Source organism: Medicago sativa, chromosome 2 (genome assembly GCF_051527215.1).
Source record: "Medicago sativa cultivar Bolivia chromosome 2, Bolivia_mono, whole genome shotgun sequence".
NCBI lineage: Eukaryota > Viridiplantae > Streptophyta > Magnoliopsida > Fabales > Fabaceae > Medicago > Medicago sativa.
The window spans coordinates 34,079,914-34,101,829 of NC_140750.1; the positions used below are offsets into that span (position 1 = coordinate 34,079,914).

The 21,916-nt window shown below is 34.9% G+C and overlaps 4 protein-coding genes across 4 annotated transcripts; 1 reads left to right on the forward strand and 3 right to left on the reverse strand.

Annotated features, from left to right (window-relative positions):
- Positions 1–187: 187 nt before the first annotated feature.
- LOC146946446 (F-box protein CPR1-like) lies at positions 188–2,523 on the forward strand. The gene is made up of 2 exons (XM_085748220.1): positions 188–1,257; positions 1,980–2,523. Exon 1 carries the CDS (start codon positions 188–190, stop codon positions 1,253–1,255), a length of 1,068 nt encoding a protein of 355 aa, XP_085604346.1. The 3' UTR covers positions 1,256–1,257; positions 1,980–2,523.
- A 968-nt stretch (positions 2,524–3,491) lies between these two features.
- LOC146946447 (uncharacterized) lies at positions 3,492–6,583 on the reverse strand. Its single transcript, XM_085744531.1, has 9 exons — positions 6,466–6,583; positions 6,293–6,326; positions 6,110–6,171; positions 5,938–6,001; positions 5,365–5,784; positions 4,770–5,203; positions 4,551–4,584; positions 4,388–4,435; positions 3,492–4,271 (listed from the first exon to the last, which is right to left on the reverse strand). The coding sequence occupies exons 1-9, from the start codon at positions 6,497–6,499 to the stop codon at positions 3,881–3,883; spliced, it is 1,521 nt and encodes a 506-aa protein (XP_085600657.1). The 5' UTR covers positions 6,500–6,583; the 3' UTR covers positions 3,492–3,880.
- An 11,206-nt stretch (positions 6,584–17,789) lies between these two features.
- On the reverse strand, positions 17,790–18,266 carry LOC146946448 (uncharacterized). The gene has a single exon (XM_085748221.1). It carries the CDS (start codon positions 18,264–18,266, stop codon positions 17,790–17,792), a length of 477 nt encoding a protein of 158 aa, XP_085604347.1.
- Positions 18,267–18,948: 682 nt separating this feature from the next.
- LOC146946449 (uncharacterized) lies at positions 18,949–20,130 on the reverse strand. Its single transcript, XM_085748222.1, has 3 exons — positions 19,882–20,130; positions 19,600–19,788; positions 18,949–19,341 (listed from the first exon to the last, which is right to left on the reverse strand). The coding sequence occupies exons 1-3, from the start codon at positions 20,128–20,130 to the stop codon at positions 18,949–18,951; spliced, it is 831 nt and encodes a 276-aa protein (XP_085604348.1).
- Positions 20,131–21,916: the final 1,786 nt, after the last annotated feature.

A 21,916-nucleotide genomic window follows, 5' to 3' on the forward strand; every position in this document is an offset into this window, starting at 1 on the left:
AATATCATAAAAATTAGTGGACTATTTTAATCTTTTTCTTATTAACTCAGAATTTAAGGTTTGCACAGCCCACTTCCGTCTTGAATATTTCTACCCTAGTAGTTAGTAGTAGTTACGCATATAACAATCGGTTTGCGTCGCAACGAGTCTGTGGGTTTGTGTTAGGGTTCATAAGGTCGCAGTTTCGATGACTAACCTTCTATCTAATTCGCCTCGTAAAGCAAAAGTGCCGTCGTCATTGATCCTCCCCGACGATCTCATCGCCGAAGTTCTCTCATTGCATGACATAAAATTTCCACGAAACCCTAAACACCTCACAATGTTTTCTTGCAAGAACAAAGACAATTCCTTGCCTAATCAGTTTATAACCATTTCCGAAGATTTCTTACTCAGTCACTATCAATTCAAAAATGAAGACTGTAACCGAGTTCTTGGTTCCTGCAATGGATTGATATGCATGCTCAGTGAATATATAAACCAATACCAAAATGTTCAAAACTTCCATCTCCGTTTTTGGAACCCAGCCACGAGGTCAGTGTCGAAAATAGTCGGCTGTGTTAGTTATGTTTTTATGGACCAGCATGACTATTTCAGATTTTCATTTGGTTACGATAATACAACCGGAAAATATAAGGTGGTGGCATTCAGTTCGGTTGAGGTGAGAACTTTCACTCTGGGTGATAAATTTTGGAGAAATATTCAAAGATTCCCTCTGCTTCCTTTTCGATGTACTCGTTCGAATAAGAATGGATGGGATCAGAATGGTGGTGTCTATTTGTGTAATAGTATCAATTGGTTTGCCCTTCGCAATAACGTTGGTTATAATGAATGGAAGGATCTTAATCTTAGTATTGAGCAATTTGTGATTATCTCTCTTGATTTGGCGACAGACTCATACACACAGTTGCTGCCCCCTCAGGGATTCGATGAAGTACCACCTGTTATGCCAATTGTTTCTGTGTTGATGGATTGTCTTTGTTTTTGTCATTATTCCAACGGAAATGATTTTGTTATATGGAAAATGACAAAATTTAGAGTTGAAGAGTCTTGGACTAAGTTCCTTAAATTTAATTTCGAAGATCGTCGTTTGATCCCATTATTTGAGAATGGCGATGCATTGCTGTTGTTAAGTGATCAAGAACACATAGTTTGCTATAATAGGAAAGACGATAAAGTAGAGCGAAGAAAAATCAGTGATGACATTCATGGGCTTATTGCAATGGATTATATCGAAAGTCTTGTTTCAACTTGTTGAAAGTAAGTTCTTATGATTTACTTGGTTAGTTTTCATCTTAGTTCATTTAACGTTGTTTAATTCCGTGTCATTATTATATTTACGACAGCTTTGATTTGATCTATTGTTGAATGATTGTCTATTGGCTATAGTTAACAGTTCGACAATGTCTGAAAAGAATGAATTTGTGTTGCTTTTATGTTTAATATAACCTTGAAGATGAAATTGTTCAAGTTAATTGGCTAGAGGACGATTCTCCTAATGGGAAATTCATTCTCTCTTAGAAATTTGTTATTGGTTTGGTCTATAAAACGTTTTAAAAAAACTTAAGTATGAAATGTCCATTATTTATACTTGAAACACAATAAATACTACAATATAGCCAACCGCTTTTAGTAGGATAAAACTTGGTTTTTGTTGTTCTGAATTTGTTTACACCCGTTCTTGTACATCCATGATGCATGATGATTCATGAAGTGAGAGTTGCTTTATTTCTACACCAGTTCTTAGATGTTCTTTTGATATTGCCGTAGAATCTAATTTTTAAACACAACACTTGGCTCACCCGTGGTACATGTATGGTTTGTTTCATAGCTTCACGGTTGGAGCTTACTTCTTTCTTTCTTCCATAGGGAAATGACTCCACTTCGTAGAGTTATGCATTCATTTTTTCCAATGTTTTTGTTTTATTTGTGTGCGTTCTAGTTTCACTGTGCTGTCTAATAGAGTCTTTTCTAAATCGTAGGTCTACAACCCAGCTTCAAGCACAAGCATTATTGATAATGATGGTGCATATGGTGGAATGATTGGAAGAAAGGAAGATCGAGTCACTGGAGCTGCAATATCTTCATTTATAGCCCAAACAATTACGTTCTTCTTGATGTGTTTCTTTTAGGTTTTTTCTTGTCTTTTTTAGATAACATTTGAAGCAACTCACTGCTTGATAGTTGTTTTGTTTTATAACTATGAGCTCTTGTTTGTGTAAAGCAAGCAAGTCTCCAACTCTATAGTAATAGGAATATCGTTGGTCAGGAGAAGGCTCTCAAACCGCTGTCAAATTCTATTAACTGCAGATAATAGTCAATTTTGAAATAGCCGGCCTACTGCAGTTCTATGCATTCTAACTCAGTGGCATTCTAATAAAAATTATGATTATGACAGTTTTACAATATGATAAAGATTAATAGGATTATGTTCACATACCTATTTATAGAGTTTGCTAATATATGTAATTTACAACTAAACTTTTCAGTGAAAATATCATGGTGATGATAGAGATTTTAAGGCGACTTTAAGAGGGACTAATATACATGAGCAATCAACTGATAACATTTTTGCTAGTTGAATTTGGACTTCAAATAGGCAAAGAGTATATTCTAATTATAGGTTGGATAAAAATGAAATTATGATCCTCAATGTTTCTAGGGTGGTTTAAATTTGGCTAAGTAGTGAGGTTTGATACCCATAATTGGATATTTTCCAACTACAGTTTATCTATTTTACAACTACAGTTTTTGCTACTTCTATTTGGCGGCATTGCTGGTCTGGTTCTTGTGGTTTTATTCATATGGCTGTGGTTTATTTAATCATGAATTTTCAGATGAAATTTATGTTTTATAAGTTTATTTGTTGAAACTTGAGTCTTACTGATGAAATACTGTTGTAGTCTCCCCCATAGGTGTATGCATTTGGCAGCATTTATTTACTCCAGAAGAGAAGATAAAATACTATCGTTATGGTGTTTCCATATGTTTGTGTGCGAACGTGTTGTTTCTAGATTTTAATACTCTCGTTTCTAGTAACAGAAAGAAAAAAAATTTAGTCCTGTAATCTCAAGTTCCAGTGGTAGCTCGGTCGTAAGAGTTTAGTCCTGTAATCTCAAGTTCGAATTAGAGACAGACAGAAAATGGCCTTTAATGAAATAAATAAAAATTTCCACTTAATTATTTTTTTGAATATTACATTGGTGGTAATCTCAAAAATTCATTAAGTATTCAGTAGTTTCTCATGTATAAATTTACATAAGAGATTACAGTAGAATTTCACTCGAAAAAATGTGATTAGTGTCTTCAGTAGACATTGTTTTTCATATAATCAATATTGATTTTACTTTCAACAATATATAAACGTGTTTTGCTTTAGAATTTAAACATGTTAACCTGCTAGTTTTCAATTCAAATTTGCAGCATGAATCATTCATTGCCGGTATCTCGGTGCTGGTTTCTTGCCTTGTTGGAGTCACAACTTGGAGAAAAAGTTGCAGCACAAGCAAGCAAGTAATGAAATATTATTTCCAAATTTGCCATCTGTTGTGTTAATCAAGGAATAAGCCTGCTGGCACTGACATTACAAGACATTAAGCTTATGGGTATCATAATTAGCAAATCAGAGCTAGCTGAAAGATCGATAATTAATTAATACACAAAAGTAGCAACAAAACGCACTAAACAAAGCGTTCGCAGAAATAAGTTGCAAAGAAAAGGGGCATTAAAATCATAAACTAGTCCAAAATAAAGTAATAAACACCAAATAGTACTATAGTCTTCATCGACTCGCAACACCACCGACAATATCCTTGAATTCTAAATCATTATTGAGGAGAATCTGCAATGGAATCCAAGGGATAAAGCTGGCCATCACATCCCTCTAATAGTGAGGCAAAATCTTAGCTTCTTCTATAAATTCGTACATCTCAGCATGTAGTTTCTTATTCTTGGAAGCCTCGTCCCATAGCAGTGGAATCTTGGCCCTCCAATTACGACCAATAGCCTTGTAAACATTTTTTATCTCCTCTAGGGTATTACATTCAATGATCGGTCCTGGGCGGTGATCGGGTCTTGGATGTTCAATTTTGTCACATCGAGACTTTTTTTTGTTGCTACCAAGTAGATCATCCACAATTTTACCATAGGATTCTAAATCCAAGTCGTTGGATACATTGAAAGAGACTGGTACAGCTTCCTGAGTTGCATACTTGACAAGCAAACTACAAAATTCTGTGTAGCTTGCAACATCCACACGAATTTGGTGCACCTCCCTACAATTATGAAAAGAACCGAAAACAAGGGTTTGAGGAGCTCCACAAAAAAAAAAAAAAAAGGTATTAATGGATAAATAGAGAAACAAACAAAGCAAGAAAGTGAGAGGACTGACACTCTCTCCCTGGACGGCTTCTTAATCTTCTTCTTCCATTTGTTCAACCTAGGCAGAGTGAGAAAAAAAAAATTAAGAAATATATGGATGTATCTATCTAATTAATGAAAATAACACAATACATCTATGTAATGAAATATCAGGATTTTGAACAGGACTTTACCTTCTCTTTCTCTTCATGGAAGGCTGAGCGGAAACTGAAAAAATAGAGAAAGAAAACATATATGGTCACAACTACCACCAATAATCAAAGGAAAAAATGAAAAACTAATCTTCTTCAATCCTAATCATCATCATTTTGAACACAAATTATCAGATTCAACTCGTTTTCAATACAAAAACATATATGAATGTATGTGTGTGTGTGTGTGTAAATATATACCTGGAGAGTGAGGCGACTCGAAGTAGTTATCATTGCTAGTCCAGCTGATTTGTGGATCACTGTCGTCATCAAAAATCCCAGCAATTATCCGATACTCGTCCATTTGATCCAACATACTAGGGTTATAATCTACACGCATTATGACTCTCCAATAGGGGCCAATGGCATTGTAAATATTTTTAATCTCTTCTGTAGTCTTACAAGTCTTGGACTCTTGCAAGTAGTGATTGGATCTTGGATGTTTGATTTTGTCATATCGACTCCACTTTGAGTTGCTAGAAACTAGATCTTCCATAATAGAATAGTAGGATTCTGTGTTCACTGCGTTGGATACATTGAAAGAGACTGGACCCTTCTTCTCAAGTTGATACTTGCCAAGCAAAGATTTAAATTCGTCGTAGCTTGAAACACTCACGCGAGTCTTTGTCTTTGTCCTGCATAAATTTGAAAACAAATGGACGCAGTGAGGTGAGAAGAAACAGAATCATACTATACTTACACAATGCCAATATTTAAAACCATGAAAATGTTTGTATCCGCATAACAAAATACATCCAATGAAATAATAATAAAGAAAGAATTTCAGGAAACTTACCTGGGCAATCCGAGCCTTCTCTTCTTGGACGGCTGAGGGGAATGAATACCAATCCGAGCCTTTAACTGAAATTTGCGCATCTCGGCCCATAGTCTCGCAGTCTTGCAATCCCCGTAATCTAGTCGTGGAGACATGATGACCTTCCAATGACGGCCAAAAACATTGCAAATAGCTTTCATATGCACAACGCTGCGACATAAGAAAGGTCCCTGGCAGTGATTGGGTCTTGGATGTAAAATTTTGTCACGTCGACCCGACAATGAGTTGTTCCAGAGTAGATTTTTCGCAATTTGACCGTAGTACGCTTCATGCAAGGATTCGGATACTCTGAAATAGACTGGTGGATGATTGCTAGTGACATAAGATTTAAGCCGATCACGAAAATCTGGGTAGCTTTCAACATCACACACACGGTCCGCCCTACATAAATAATGAAAACAAGGGTTTCAGGTGGTGTTCCAAAGGCTTATTAAGTTTGAAGCAAGTCAAAAGTAAGAGCATCATAATAAAAAAGCTACAAAAAACAAAAATTCAATAAATGGATAAAATAAAGAGACAAACGAGAGGACTTACCCGATAGGCTTCTTCTTCTTGTCAACCAATAAAGAAGGAAGATGATTCCTCTTCAAGCTAAAAACTAGCACCAATAATCAAAGGAAAAAATTAAAAACGAATCTTTTTAAACCTAATCATCATCTTTCACAAAAATGATTGCATTCAACTCGTAATCAATACAAAAATATACCTGGAGACTTGTATAGACGGCGGTGAGTGTGAGAAGAGGGTTTGGTTCTTTTGCCGGACAACCTAGGCAGAGAGAGAGAAAGAGCAATCAATTAACATTCAAAGAAAAAAAGAAGAATGTAAAGTAATATATGGATGTATCTATATAATGAAAATAATAAAGAAATTTTGAAGAGGACTTTACCTTCTCTTTCTCTTCCTGGAAGGCTGAGTGGTAACTGAAAAAATAGACATATACGGTCACAAACAAGTACCACCAATAATCAAAGGAAAAAATGAATAACTAATATTCTTAAACCCTAATCATCGTTTTCAATACAAAAACATATATGAATGTATGTATGTATGTAAATATACCTGGAGACGACTGTGAGAAGAGAGTTTGGTCCATTTGGAGACTTCTTTGTGAAAGAAAAGGTGGAGAAGATTTTGACGGTGGGTGAAATTGAAATGAAAAGGAAATTGATAAAGAAGAAAGGGTAAAAAACTAGGGTTGGGGAGCAACCATATATAATATATAAAAAAAAAAAAATTGAAGTGCATCAAAATTTCATTATTGTCCTTCTCTAAATTCATGGTTTTCTTAAATTTAAATGTCTAATCGTCATTTTACAAAAACTTTTTTTTTTTGAGAGAGTCATTTTACAAAAACTAAAACTAATTTAATTAATTAAAAATAATAATTTAATTTAAATTAAATTTTGAAGTGCCGATTTCATAACTATATAGCAAAATAGTAGCAAAATTTTTGGCTACACATAAGCCTTATGGATAACTACACACATATGTCTAATACCATATTGTTCCAATTCTCCACAAAAGCTGCGATCAAATCAATGTTGAAATCGGTTTGGATATATTAGAAATTTATTTGATTTCATCTACTAACAAGATTTTGTTACTTTTTTAATAATCTACTAACAATATATAAAAATTGAAGTTCAATAAATTTTCATAATCGTCCGTCCTTATTTAAATTTACGATCTCTATAATTTTATAATCGTCCAGCAAACATTGAATGATATTTTGCATATAAAATAAAAAAATAATTTATTGTATTGATGTTTATATATTGAAAATAGTCAAGAGTTTTCAAAATTTTATAATTTCGACTATCACATATCGGTACATAAAAATTGTCTTCTACCATAAGCATATTAAATACTCAACGAATGCAGTTTAAATATTTAACGATGTCTTAAATATAAATTAAAAATTCATTTAATAAACACTACATTAATGTTAATATTTTGAAAATAGTCATGAGTTTCAAAAAAATTATCTCATCGGCTTCTTTATATGTGTATATAAAATTTGTTTCTGCAAATATAAACATTCAAAATCTGCAACGAGGGTGATGCAAACATTTTTTTTATAAGCCAAGAGCAAAGTGACATCAAAAAACACTACCACAATTTTGGCTTTTAATAGCGCAATTTTAATAGCGTTATTATATAAATGCTATTAAAAAGGCAACCCACAAGCCTTTCATAGCGTTTTTGGGTGGGCGCTAAGAAAACTACTCAAAAATATAGATCAGATAGCGCTTTTAGGAAAACGCTATTACTTAGCTTCGCAAAGATAGCGCTTCCTAGTGAACGCTATTATTGGATGGGGGTATAGTTAGCATTTTTATGCAAACGCTATGTTTGGGGGTTTATCAAAATATATTAAAAAAAAACGAAATCTACCTCACAAAAGGCAATCGTACGCGTACCTCTTCTCCATCAAAGACTGAAAACCTCTTCTCCATCGAGCTCCTTCTTCTCCGCCGCGTAGTTGTTCTCTTCCACCACCAAACTCCTTCTTCCTCATCTCTATCTCACTCACTCATTTCCAATCTGTCGTTGCTCTCTCACCATCTCCGACACCGATTCGTGACACTCCGGCACCGATTCGTGACCCATACTCCGGTACGTGACCCTCTCTCTTGTACTCTTCTTCGCTCACCTTTCCTCGACTCTGTTTCTCTCTGTGTTGATTGCTCTCACCTTCTTCGTTTCAACAGTGTGAGAAAGGAGTTCTCGATAGCTCGTGACTGTTTCTCTCTGTCTCATGGTTTGACCGTTTCGAACTCTTCATTTTCGATTCTCGTAAGATCTCTCGCCTTTTTCTTCATTAATTCCTAATTCTTATTCCATACATGCATATTTGAGGTTATTAGGGTTTAGATTTATGTTTGTGCTTTTGATACTCAATTCACTGTTATTGGGGCTGTGTTCATTGTTCAATGCTGATTGCGTTTGTGTTTGTGCATGTGGTTTTGTCAATTTCCTAATCCAAACTGGTTTCTCTATTAATATATTTTTCTGGGTTTTATCAATTTACTGTAAAAAAAAAAAACATTTTTTCCTAATGGCTATCTAGATTTTTAATGTTCAATATCGATTCTTCTAGTTTATGAATTTAAGTGAATGGGTTATCAAAACAGGTATTAGTTTAAACTTTAATGGGCTGATATTAGTGAATGATCTCATCTCAGACACTAGTTAGCTGCATTTACTATGTAAATTCATCACCAAAAGCTTTGTTTTATAATTATAGGATATTTTTTTTATGGGTTTGAAAGCATTTCATTGAATACAAGGACTTTTGGTAAGTTGGTTTAGAGAGATAATTATAAGATATTCTTTTATGAAAATCCATGATTGAAGATGTTAGAGATATTAATCTGTGAATATGTGAATTTGTAGAAAAATATGAGAGAGACTTTTTCTATTGGATTGGAGTGCCTTTTATATTGTCTCAAGTCTCAACTTGTGCATGTTTATCACCATTGATTGATTCCTTTTTTCTCAACTTGTGCACATTGCTGGAGGAGAAGAGATCTTCCATACTTAGGTTATTATTATGTGTTATATTCTAATTTTCAATCTCTTAAGACAACTATTATAGTGTTTTTATTTTGATCCATCTAATTGTAGATAAGCCATACTCATATGATAACCTGCACTTTATAACTAAGCTTCATGTGCCCACTATGATCATCAATTATTATATAATATTACAATAACAATGCAATCAATTTGAATGCATCTAAGTTACTTGTGTTGACACGTATTGACTAATTTAGTCATCAGAGTCTTTTGTTACCTCTTATTTTGTTGGCTTGTCTTATCAACTTGAGAAAGGTATGCAGTGGGAGGTTAAAAGAAAAGGGCACAAATTGTTTTTAGCATTTTCTATGTGATGTTGATTACTGTTATAGTAAAATGTCTTTCCACAACGACCTAAAGGTGCATGTTACTTTCTCATTCAATCACATTTTTCATTTGCTTCCTTTTTTAAAAGATGGGGAGCTGGTGTCATCTTCAAATTGCAAGTTTCTTTGTTCTTTATATGAACCATCTTTTATTCTGAATTATCATGATGGAAATCAGCTCATGGACTCTATATTTGATGATTAATTTGTATTTGTCAGTATTAAGTTAATTGATGCCAAGGGTTATGTAGGAAACTTGATCTAATTTTAACTTAGATCATCACTCTATGAATGTGACTTATAAAGGGGTTTCTATTTACTTTCCTCATCTTTGTGTTCTAATGGCTCACATGTTTCTCTTGAAGGTTATTGGGTTATCATTGGTAGGCATTGACAACTTGGGATATGTAAGTGTAGGAGTGTATCGTAGTATTTCAGTTTTTAGTTCCTTTGTTTAGCAGAAGTTGCTGGATAAACAAACATATGCTATTTCATTCGTTATTCTATTCACTTTTTAAAATATGGCATGACTAGGAACAACTCTAAATTTGTTTTATGAACATACAGGCTAGACCACTTTGAAGGGCCCTTGGATTCACATGTTTTCGTGTCTTATGAAATAAAGGTAATGCAAGAATATAGGAAAAGTAGACACCATTATATATATATATATATATATATATATATATATATATATATATATATATATATATATATATATATATATTCAGATGCCACACTTTATTTATTCCTACTAATCTCCTTTAGCTACTCAATTTTGATAAGAAAAACCAAATGGAATATGAACGTAGCCTCTTAGCTTTGAGTTTTATAACCATGATGAAGTGTCATATATTTAGGTTCTTTTATAATGATAGGTTGAATGAAATATATATATATATATATATATATATATATATATATATATATATATTATTTTTTTTAAAAAGGGGCCAACAATTGTTTATGAAGAACAAAATTCTTTTTTTTTTCCTTCAGGTTTATGCATTATTGGTGTTATCACATCCAGAAGAAAGACATCTATTGTAGAGAAATGTGAATTTAGAACATAACTTATTATAGGTAATTGTCTTTCATATCTTTGCTTCAAACACTTGGAACATTTAGATGCTAGTCTAGTCATTTGTGAACTTAGCTAAGTATCATCATATTGTTAGAAGAACTTCAAAGTTGTAATTCTTAAATTTTCAAACTCTTATATGTGATATGTTATCTTCTATATAAACTTCAGATGCGAAACTATACAAGGAAAAATGAATTGAAAAAGCGCCGAGAAAAGGATTTGAGAGAAGACTTGCTACTATACAAGTAAGACTCGACAACTTACATAATGGTTTTCCTTTTTTTCTTTCCTTCATTTATCTTGCCCTTGACATTTCATAATGGAGCTATATTTTTCTGACAATATGGGCGGTTTGGATGACGTGGAGAATGAGATGAATTCGTATGCCGAATGTTGCAATAGGTGCAATTTTCTGTGTCTAAAAGTTATCTAGTTGAAACTGTGAATGTTTGTGTCACAATATTGTGTGATTTGACTCTGAATGCTGTTCACTGAAACTTAGTTTTGGTGCTTATAGTGATATTGAATTGTATTTGAATGTGACAGTTATTTGTTTATCAACACTTACTAGAGAATCTTGAAGAAATAATTTTGTCCTTGGAGTGATTTGACTCTTAACATAATGTGTATTCTGTCTTGTTTTTTCATTTGGCACTGATTTATTTTTTATTGCTATCCTTTTGTTGAACTCATGTAACTAGTGATTGAAAGATTTTGAGGTATTCCAAGCAGCAGCAAGTCGAGGTCAGTCGTACTAGTCAAACAGCAGCAAGTGGGAAAATCTTTAGTTTACTAATCATATATTATCATTTACGATGTGTTTCATGAGATTGGAATCTCAATCGCAACCTTTTCTACCTGGCATGGGTTTCGCTATATTTTCTTTTCAACAATTTTCATTTGCGTTTTTTTACTGAGTTATTTTAAATCGTAATTGGTTGTGCTGGAAATTCTATGTTAATTAATTTTTCGTTTCATATTGTATGACACAGGAGACTATATTGCCGAAAAACTTAAATTGGGTAAAATGCAACACTGATGGTGCTGCCAGCTCTGATAAAGCTGCTTGTGGGGCTTATTTACAAATTCTGACTCAGGTTTTTTAGGTGCCTTTACTATCAATATTGGTCAATGTTCAGCTTTGAATGTAGAATTAATAGTAGCAATGGTAGCCATAGAGCTGGTACAATGATTTGCCTCTCAGATTTTGGCAGCATTTGCTAGGCTAGGAACAAGACTGGTTTCCCAAATTAGTATTTTTTGGAGGGTTTTGGTTTTATGTCCCCCCTCGTCTTCATCTTTATTTTGTACTTTTATCTTTTTATGGAATGAATTCTGAAGATTGTAATGAGATTATCATGAATGTAATTTGCTATATTCATATTTCAGTATCTTATTATAGCGTTTAATTATAGCATTTTTGGTTACAAATTAAAAAAAAAAAATTCGCAACTTTTGTTAGCGCTTTTAGTAAAACGCTAAGAAACCCCTATTTGAGTACAAAGGCTACGATAGCGCTTCTCAGAAAGTGCTAAGAAACAACTGTTAGAAAAGCTACTTTAATAGCACTAGAATAAGGCTATATTAGCGCTTTTCTGAAAGCGCTATTGATGTGTTGCTATTTAATAGCGTTTGGAAAGCGCTATTATAGGCTCCTGACCTTTTATAACGGGGGCTTTCTTAGCGCTTGAGAAGCGCTATTAAGAGCCAAAATAAGTGCTATTAAAGGGGGTATTTTGTAGTAGTGAAAATAGTGTCCAACTAAGTTGGTACCCTACTCTAATCTATTGTCAATTGCTCATATATATTATTAAAAAAAAGGAAAAAATTACATAAAAATTGGGGGACATAAAACCTGACTCAGTCGACAACCCAAACGGGCAAAACATAAAAAAATGAATAAATAAATCCACAAATTAAGTGGATCCAACCCTAAACAATTCTAACAAATGATTAATACCAAACGGGTCTAAAGTTTGGGGAATGAAACAAACCAAGCCAATGCTTGAAAGTGGAGTGGATTCGACCGCCAACACAATAATTAGTGAATCCACGCGCACCAACCGTTTACTGCGATGATCAACAACCATTTATGGCCCACAGCAAGTGATCATACAAGCACAACCTAGGCAAGCACGAACAAGCACCAACATGAACCAGAGACAAGTCCTACGAACTCGAACCTTTGAGGATGGAGTGAGCGCGAACACGATAACGAAGCCCCTAAACCAACTACTAACTGTGACAAAGTACAAAAAGTTTAAAAAGCCATTTTTGGCTATGCAATCCAAATCCAAGGCATGGTTGAAGAAACCTGTTCAAAACAGGCCATTTTTTATATAAAAAAAAAAAAAAAAAAAAAACATGCTGCTTTATGTGAGCGTTTATTGGTTTCTTCTAGCTTGGTCGTGAAATGAAAACATTTTCAAATAATGATATTTGTAGTTGGTGCCATTGCTGGTCTGGTGCTTGCGATTTTATTCATATATGGGTGTGCTTCAATCAATCATGAATGTGCAGCCAAAATTGATGTTTTAAAAGTCTCTTTGTTGAAACTTGATTCTTTAACGTTCATTCTTTTCTAACGAAATAGTTAGATATGTCTTTGACAGCATTTGTACCCCTGGAGTAGATTTTTATTTTCTCATTTCTGGTAATAACAACAGTTCCTATGATCAATAAAATTTATGATTATGACAATTTTACATTATTAAAAAGATTGATTGTATTGATTCCTTTCAAAAATTTATCTGGTGACATGAGAGAAATAGTATCTAAAAAGAAAAAGTTGAGCAACTTATGAATGTTATTGAAGTTTTAAGATAGATATTACTTGAAAATCTTTACGGATAAAAGTGGACTCTTGAAAATTTTAAGCAGGGAAGAAAATAATTTAGAGTTGAATAGGAATTGGTAGTATGTTTCAAACTTAATCCAACTTCATGTGATGGCTGGTATCATAATTAATGTACAACTTAATTATTTCCTTTCTTTCTTTGGTTTGGAGTTCCTTCCTTATCAAAGGAAAATAAATACCTTAATTTGGCGGATGATAAGTGGTTGCTAATATGCAAGTAATTGTTGTAGTTGTTGAATTTAATAAAAATATGAAGAACAATAGCAGAAAAGATTAGGAGTTTACTTAATTTGCAAGTAATTGTCGTAGTTATTCAGTTTAATTTAATATTTCAAAGTAAAAGAAAGAACTTGGATCCAACAGATTTCAAGGCTTGTCTAAACTCATCTTTTGTTGTACATATTAGTGGTTTGAACAAGTTAATTCCCACATGGCTAGGAGAAGATGTAAATTCCTTTTGAGGAAGTAATTAAAATTATAACAAATGCCACCTTTAGGTATATAAGATTGCAGGAATCAATGTACCTCATCATATAATCTTATATGTTCTTCGGTATATACTTCAAATTAAAATTGAGTTTTATGAACTACATATTTTACATAGATAGACATTTGTAGATCTAATTTAATTATTTTTATATGCACTTTAAAATCTATTTTACATAGATAGACATTTGTAGATCTAATTTAATTATTCTTATATGCACTTTAAAATCTTTAGTTATGATGTAAATGTTGGTATATCATACATGACTTGGTATATGTGGGATGGCTTAAAGCTATTTTTGAAGAACCTTCTCTCACAAACAAGAGGTCTAGCCTAAATATAATATATGCTTGGTTCTAACACGGAGGACAATGTTGTGAGCCAGAATTATGGTGCTCATGTTGTCACAGAACATTGGGAGGGGAGTATGAGACACCTAGCTTTGTTAGCCATGACTAGATTTGAAGCAATACTGTAGTTGTAATAACCATACATCGTACTCTGTCGCAGTGTTAGACATGACACTACATGTTGCTTCTTTTTCCAACAAGAGATGGGTTTTTTTAACAAATGAATACACAAGCTATAGAGATGGAGCACCTATCATGACTCATTACTATATGATCTTTAATGTGTGTGACATTGTTTTTCAGGGTGGTGGAAGCCCAAGACATCATTTTTGTAGGGGCACTAAAATTATTATTTTTATTTAATAATTAGTATGGCATAGATATATTTATTTTTCACTCGTTTTGATCAATTCTTTTGAAAGTATATTTTTAGAGAACATTGATTGTGAATGAACCTTTAATTTTGCACAAAGTATCCGCCGTTGCACCTCACTCTTTCCAAACCAACCACCAAGATGTAGATCCAGTGACTAGTGGTGCGACGAGAGTTGTCCTCCGCACCACCGCCGCTTCCTCCTTCCTTCGGCCTCACGTCTTGTTTCGTCATCACTCCTCTCATCTCGTCGTTCAGATCTTTTTGTTTACTTTGATCTCATTGTTGTTCGTCATTCTTCTTTAGCAGGATCTGGTTTGGGTAGTTGCTCTTTTTGTGGGTGTGCCTAGGCCTCACAGGCGGTTTGAGGTTTGTGTCGCACCACCTCTTGTTATGGTGGCCAATGTTGTTTTGCTTTCTTTGATTTTTTTTTTGTTATTTTGTTGTTTTTCCTTTCTAGGTTGTTGTGTCGCCGGTATTTCGTTCAGATTTTGTTGGTTCATTGTTGGCAGGCTATTTTTTGTGAATCTTCGGTTTTTTGTTTATGTTTATGTATTTGTGATAATGTGTAAATGTTCTTGATCAGAGATTGGTGGTTTCAGATATGTCACCTTTTTGTTGTGGTTCGATCTCAAAAACATGTAAAGGTTTGTTTGTATTTGGCTCTCATAACCGGAAAGGGTCTATTTGGTTACTATGGTGTTGTGGAAGCATCCCTCGATCTGGGTTCACACACGACTATGAAATCGGTTATAGTTGGTGTTCCTGATATCTTCGATTCTCTGATATCCCCGGGTCTGTTGAGAAATGCAGGTCTCAAGGTGTCAGGTTTCACCTTTCTTCCAATACTTGCTCATTATTCGTCTCAGTTGTAACTGCTCTCGGATTGTTATGCTCGAAAGAGTTTTTTTATGCTTGCTATTGTTTTCAGGAAGTTGTTGGTACGTGGATCTCGACTCTGTGTTGGTGGTCGATCCATTTGCCAGCTTGAACTCTACTCAATGTTTGCAAATGCTCATTCTTCACTATTCTTTTGTAATTTGGTTTCGAACCCCTACACAGGTTCGCTAGATTACGCTTGTGATGAGTGATTGTCTTTTAGAATTGATTAGGGTTGGGCCACTAGGTTTGAACTTCCATGCATATTCCCATTTAGGTTGTACCTGGGTTAGGTCTTATGTCCCTCCAGTCTCTGTATATGTTTTTTATTTAATTTATCTTTTCTTTCGACTAGAAAAAATAAAATAAAAAGTCTTTTGCAACAAAAAACACAAGAAGAAAAAGACATTTAAATATGGGTCATGTTAACCGGTGCCCCCGGGGCACTGGTTAAGAAACCCAAAAAAAGAAAGTTTTAAATTGAATAATACACTTTGTTGACTTTTAAGATATTGACAACACAATTTCCAACGCAACACATACTATATTTGGTTCTTAATCAATGCCCCGGGGGCACTGGTTAACATTTCCCTTTAAATATTTAAAAGGACGCAATTTATTGATTCTCCCAGGGTATCGAAAAACTTAGGATCGACCATGTTTATTTCTTTTAACTTAATTGATTGTTTGATTATATGCTTGACTCACTACTTATATTTCCTCTTGTAGACTCTATTTGGATATTTTAAAATGAATGTTTAATATTGAACAGAAAAGAGTTGGCTGAACACAATGGAATGGGATTGTTTGGGTATTTTATAATGAAGTAGGATAAATTTCTCGGAAAATTTTACCTTCTACCCCTACACTTTTACCTTCACACTTACAAACCATCAAAAATTCCATTTTTACCCCTTTTATCATTTAACTTCACCCCACAAATTTTTTTTTTTTTTGTGCAAGTAAAGATTTCGAGAATTTTAGTCATCGTCTTAACCCCACTAAAATTCTGGAAAACTTTTCTAAGTGTTCTCGTTTATCGGTTTGCTCTGCAATTGAAAATGAAATTCAATGAAATTGAATAACTTTGGAGATTCATTTCAACGGGTATGTTTGATTTTCAAGTGGTTATGTTTGCTTCTAATTCTTCAATCTTTGCCCTTTTTCACATGCCTTGTTTCATTCAATTGCTAAGAAATTGTTTAATATGTTGTCTCTTCTGCCATTTTTTTTCTAATTTCCGTGATACCAATCAAATAAATTAGTGCTTAACTATTTAATCAAGGATGAAATTTAAATTGTTGAAGTCCCATCAACGATGAACAAGGGATTGGTTTCTCGAATGAATTTAATTAATAAATCTGCAGTTGTGGATAAAAGTCCTCTCTAAAATTTTATAGTTTATAAATTGGCTACCAATAGACTAAGTTAAGATTTCCGAAAATAATTCAATTCCAGAAGAAATTCATATGCCGGAAATGTGTAGGGGTGAAATTGAAATAGCAGTAAAAAAAAAAATTAAATAACAAAAGGATAAAATTGACATTTTCAATGATTTGTAGGGGTAAAAGATTAATTGTAAGGGTGCATGGTATAATTTCCAATTTCTCATTCTATTCTATTGTTTGAACAATGGATTGAATAGAATTAATTATTAATTTTTTATTTTTCAGTTTTACCCTTATTTTAAAACACTTCAATTCCATAAATTATATAAGTTTAAAAATTATTACTCTTAACTTAATTGAATTAACCTATTTTGGACATTTAAATTTTCATAAATATTAAAAATCGTCGGATCATTATTTGTTTATTTCATGAAATGGATATATGACTTTTAGTTGAAGCCACCAAAGAACGAAGAATTTTGCTCTTCACCCTGCACATTTTGCTTTCGCCCTGCAGCCGTTCCAATTATACCCTTGCGCATGTTAAATAACGCAAGTGTAAATGTATGTGTTAGCTAACATACGTTACGCAACTTAAGTTATGTAAGTGTAAAACACTGCGTGATTTAACTTGCGCAGCCATTAGCACATGCGTGAACACGGCGTGAGTTAACTTGCGCAGCCATTAGCACATGTGTGAGTTAACTCACGCACATTCTGTGCATACAACCAGAAGAGGCAGAAACCTCTATTTTCCCTATTTTTTTCAATCCTTCTTTCATACATTCACTCAAGAACAGAATTTTCATCATTCATTCAATAATGCATTCAATCAAGAGCAACTCATAATTATATTACGAAAAACAACGGAATAAAATAACGGATAATGTCATAAAAACGCTAAAAAGCGCAAGCGTGATAGGATTACACCCAAATCCAACAAAATGTAAAAAAAAAAAAAAAAAAACTACACAAGTCATAAAAGCTACACAAGTCATTCTGGTCCATCCCGTGGACTCCTACTCCTCCTCCGCGGAGCCGGCACCTGCTCCAGCATGCTTCACTCACACTGTATGCCCTGCATGATGCGAAGAACCTCTGGATTACCAAACACATCAGGATGCCCAATTGCACTGTCCACTCTAGCTCTAATGTTGCTGATGATCTGGTATGGGTCGGGAGGATGTCTGGCCCACTGCTGCTCAACAAGAACCTCCTCATAAGGAGGGACAGGACGAGGAGGGGCAGCAGCTGCGTAGTCAGGAATGGCCGCAGGGGGGTTCACAATAGGATGTGATACTCTAACGAACCATCTCATGTACCTCCTAGTATGAGACCGCGGCTCGTTATCTGTAACCGGATGACCCCTCTGCTGATGGCTGAGGACATGTAGAGCAAACTCCGTGAAGGCCTGGGCCACGTCATCCGCTGCAATAAGCTCAATGTCTGTAGGACGCCTGGGAATTCTTTGGACATACCCGTACTGCCCAAGAACCCGCTTTGGCAAGTGACGGACCATCCTGTCGCTGCCGGCCATGATCCATCCGGAGTACCAGCATATATCCTGAAAGGGCGTGATGTGTCGTCGTCTCTCGTACGGCCTCCAGGTGACATGAGAAAGGTCCATCGAATCGATGGCAGCTCTGTAGTGTCCAGGATTAGAAAAGCCCCTCGGAGGTTTTCCATTGACTCACAAGCGGGGAAACAGTAGGGTCGTAGGCATCATCATCAATCCTCGGAATGATGTTCGAGAAGTGCACCAAAGTCCATCCCTGCAAACACAAAGAAACAAATGTTTATATCACCGCAAGAATTATACAAACAACTAAATATTTACGATCCAATAAGTAAAAAAGAAGAAAAACAAATATTACCACAAGCAATGTCATGTAACCACCAATGGAGGTCACAGAGGAGTCGGAGGTAAAAGATAGTTGGTCATATAGGAAAGCAAGTCCCATCCCACCCCATGACCAGTTGTCCAACTCGTCCATATCTTGCAGCGCAAGCAGCCAAAGAAGATTAATGTTTTTGCTGTTCTTGGCGGGAAAAATGGTCCAGCTAAGCAAGAGCAATAGAAACGCCTTAACGCAGGCCACCCTAACTTGAGCTCGCTCGTTTTGTTCCTCAACTGTGTCAATCTCAAGAAACTGATTACACCTATTCAAGAGCTCCTCGTAGCGCCTTTTCAGTACACCAAAACTAACATGAGAACCACCCTATCTTGTCAGCTTCTTAGCGGCATCCTCCTCTGTAAACAGTAGGTCCGCCTGCATCATCTCTAGCCCCTCCTCACTGGTTAACTCTCCATCAGGAAGGAGTCTCACAGAGATGGGGATGCCTAGGAGACACGCCACATCATCTAGTGTGATGGTCATCTCTCCAACAGGTAAATGGAAGTTGTTGGTCTCCTCATGCCATCTCTCTGTCATCGCACAAACGAACCCGTGAGATATGTTCTCGTACCCACTAATCAGGAGGGGAGTCAGACCGGACATATTCACTTCATCCCAAAACCACTCATTTTGTTCCCCCGGCATAGGCAATGCCAAATTTTTAATGCTCAGCTTCTTCCCGTGCGAGATACCATTCACCCTATGTTTTCTTCGAAACTGAAATACAAAAACAAAACAAAACAAACAACACCGTTAAATAAATAATAAGTAAAACAAACATTAAATATATGCTAACATAAATGTTAATTCTAACATTAAATAAGTAAAATAATAATTAGAATAAGTTGTATAAATAGTAAAAGAAGTAAAATAAACACTGAGTAAGAATAGTATGGACATTTAACAACAACATTAATTATTTTAATTGAATTTCAAAACAAAAAAGAAGTAAAATAAACATTAATTTATACTTACATCGGCATCGACCCATATCTTGCATGCCACATGTCCACCAAAGTGAGGTAAAAGCGTGAGATCAGAAATCCCCCCTGCATAGCCGTCCGGGCCGACCTCGTACACCACCCTTGGCACTCTCTGAAAACAAGCCCCACCATCATGCTGCTCAGGCTCATCATTCTGCTGAGGCTCCTCAATAACAGACGGCTACTCAACAACAGGCTCCTCAATAACAAACTGATAATGGTGAGGCTGAGGCTCCTGAAACTGATACGCATGATCTTGCGGCTGCTGATAGACCTCATAATGTTGCTGATACTGCGTCGGGTCCACCGTCTGGGATGGACTTGTCTGCGACGTTGACCCCCCTGCAGCATCAAGTCTACCAAGTCTCGTTCCCCCACCTCTCCCTCGACCAACCATAGGAGGGCGTAATGCTTCTTTCTCCCTCCGTGCACTACCAGTAGGGGCCATCCTCCCTGCCCTAAGTCTGTCACTCCTATCCTGAGGCGGCTCAGGCGGTCTCTGAGACGTATTCCTCCGAGGCATATCTGCACAACATTTAACAAAACACAAATTCAATATACATTTTCACACGCACATTGTGTCATTTCCAACAATTCAACAACAACACTAAAATTCCAACAATGTCATTTCAATCAGTAAACTACCACATTGCGGTCAAACATATTATAATCAAAATTAACAAACCATATGCTAACTAATTTGATGAATCACAATCCTAAAAAAACAAAATAATTACCATTGAGACATTTTACCAAACACATGGTGTGCAATTTTCAAACAACTACCTTAATCTAACAATTTTTAAACCCTAAACTACCACATTCTACTCTAAACAACAATTCCTAAGTTAATTCGTCACTAACAATCATCAAAACTTACATGCAAGCAAAATTTATAAAAACCTAAAAATGTCATATTTCTTCAAAAAAAAAACTAAAATTTCTACAAGTTAAATGCAATTAAGTAGGGTAATCATCACTTACTTGATAATGTAGGAGAAATTGGCTTTGAATGGCGCAAGAATGATGAAAATCGATATGGGGGGAAAATTTCGAAGTTGGGAAGTTGGAGAAATGAGGGAAATGTGTTTCTGTTTTGCTGATACATGACTTAAGTAACGATGCGCAGGTTAACTCACGCAACGCCACTTAAGTTACGCATAAAATACAACTTGCGCAAGTTACGGTGTGCAACGTGACTTAACTTACGCAGGGGTAAAAATGGAAACGCTGCAGGGTGCGAGTGATTTGTGCTGGGTGAAGAGCAAAATTCAAGAACGAAATGTATATCACTCATACACCTGGTATGTCCACGAGTTGCACTCAAGCCACACCGCAGCAAGAAAAGATAATAGAATGGGCAAACGAAAATGAGAGAAGAGAGAAAAACGGGTTGCAGTGTCTCCCACATTGAGGTTTGGTCTTGTTGTGAAGTCTTTTGAGGTCTTTCATACCGAGGGTTGAATGAAATATTTTAAAGTCCTTAAAAATACTTTTATACCGAATGGCTCATAATTCATTAGTCAAGAGAATTAAAAGTTAATTATTCCTAATGGCTCATAATACAATAAAAACTTAACTATTTTCATGTAAACGGAGAATTTGGAAGGAAAATAACACAGGGCCGATTCAACTCACATGGTGACATGGAGATCTAAGACAAATTTTAAAGTATTTATGAAGACCACAACAGTGTTTTAATAAAATTATCGAATTTTAGTTTTAATTTTTTTATAGTGTTTTACAATACACCTTTTATTAAATTAATTTAATCGATTTTATTTAATATTTTTCTTTGTAATTGATAATGAAGTCAAAATATTTAATATATGTTTAAACAGTATGAATTTTGAGTAAGAAGTAAACAGGTGAGGCAACCGTTAGATTTTTATCAAATCTATGTTTAATAAAATGTGATCTATTTGATTTTTAATGTGAACCAGGTAACTTCTGCACAAAATTTAGACAAATCACTCGAACCAAATATGACCCCAATAGATAGAAAATTTTCACTCGAGATAAATCTTATAAACATGTTTATTCGCAAAAAGAAGAGTAAGAAGCTGTGTAAGAAAGCTAAGAAGGCTAAAGACAAAGCAGGGAAATAGATTGAAGGAGGGAAAAGAAAAAGAAAAAGAAAAGGACAGCATGTGTTATAGCTCGGAGGGTGTATATACGTATGAAATAGTTGATCCAACAAGATGAAAGCAACTCTTCTCACTTTAATTTTTGCTCCGCTCGCTCCACAGCAGCATTTGCCCAGCGGCAGTTAACTGTCTGTTGGACTATTTTAGTATTTTTGCAGTGTG

Bases quoted from the DNA above. Each gene is read 5' to 3' on its own strand.
- LOC146946448 (XM_085748221.1), bottom strand. From the start codon at position 18,266: ATGGCCGGCAGCGACAGGATGGTCCGTCACTTGCCAAAGCGGGTTCTT.
- LOC146946449 (XM_085748222.1), bottom strand. From the start codon at position 20,130: ATGCCTCGGAGGAATACGTCTCAGAGACCGCCTGAGCCGCCTCAGGAT. The intron at 19,789-19,881 runs GTCTATCAGCAG...GTTGTTGAGTAG, and splicing joins AGTATCAGCAACATTATGAG to CCGTCTGTTATTGAGGAGCC. The intron at 19,342-19,599 runs GTAAGTATAAAT...TTTGTATTTCAG, and splicing joins AGATATGGGTCGATGCCGAT to TTTCGAAGAAAACATAGGGT.
- LOC146946447 (XM_085744531.1), bottom strand. From the start codon at position 6,499: ATGGACCAAACTCTCTTCTCACAGTCGTCTCCAG. The intron at 6,327-6,465 runs GTATATTTACAT...CTATTTTTTCAG, and splicing joins CTTCTCACAGTCGTCTCCAG to TTACCACTCAGCCTTCCAGG. The intron at 5,204-5,364 runs GTAAGTTTCCTG...AAATTTATGCAG, and splicing joins AGAAGGCTCGGATTGCCCAG to GACAAAGACAAAGACTCGCG.
- LOC146946446 (XM_085748220.1), top strand. From the start codon at position 188: ATGACTAACCTTCTATCTAATTCGCCTCGTAAAGCAAAAGTGCCGTCG.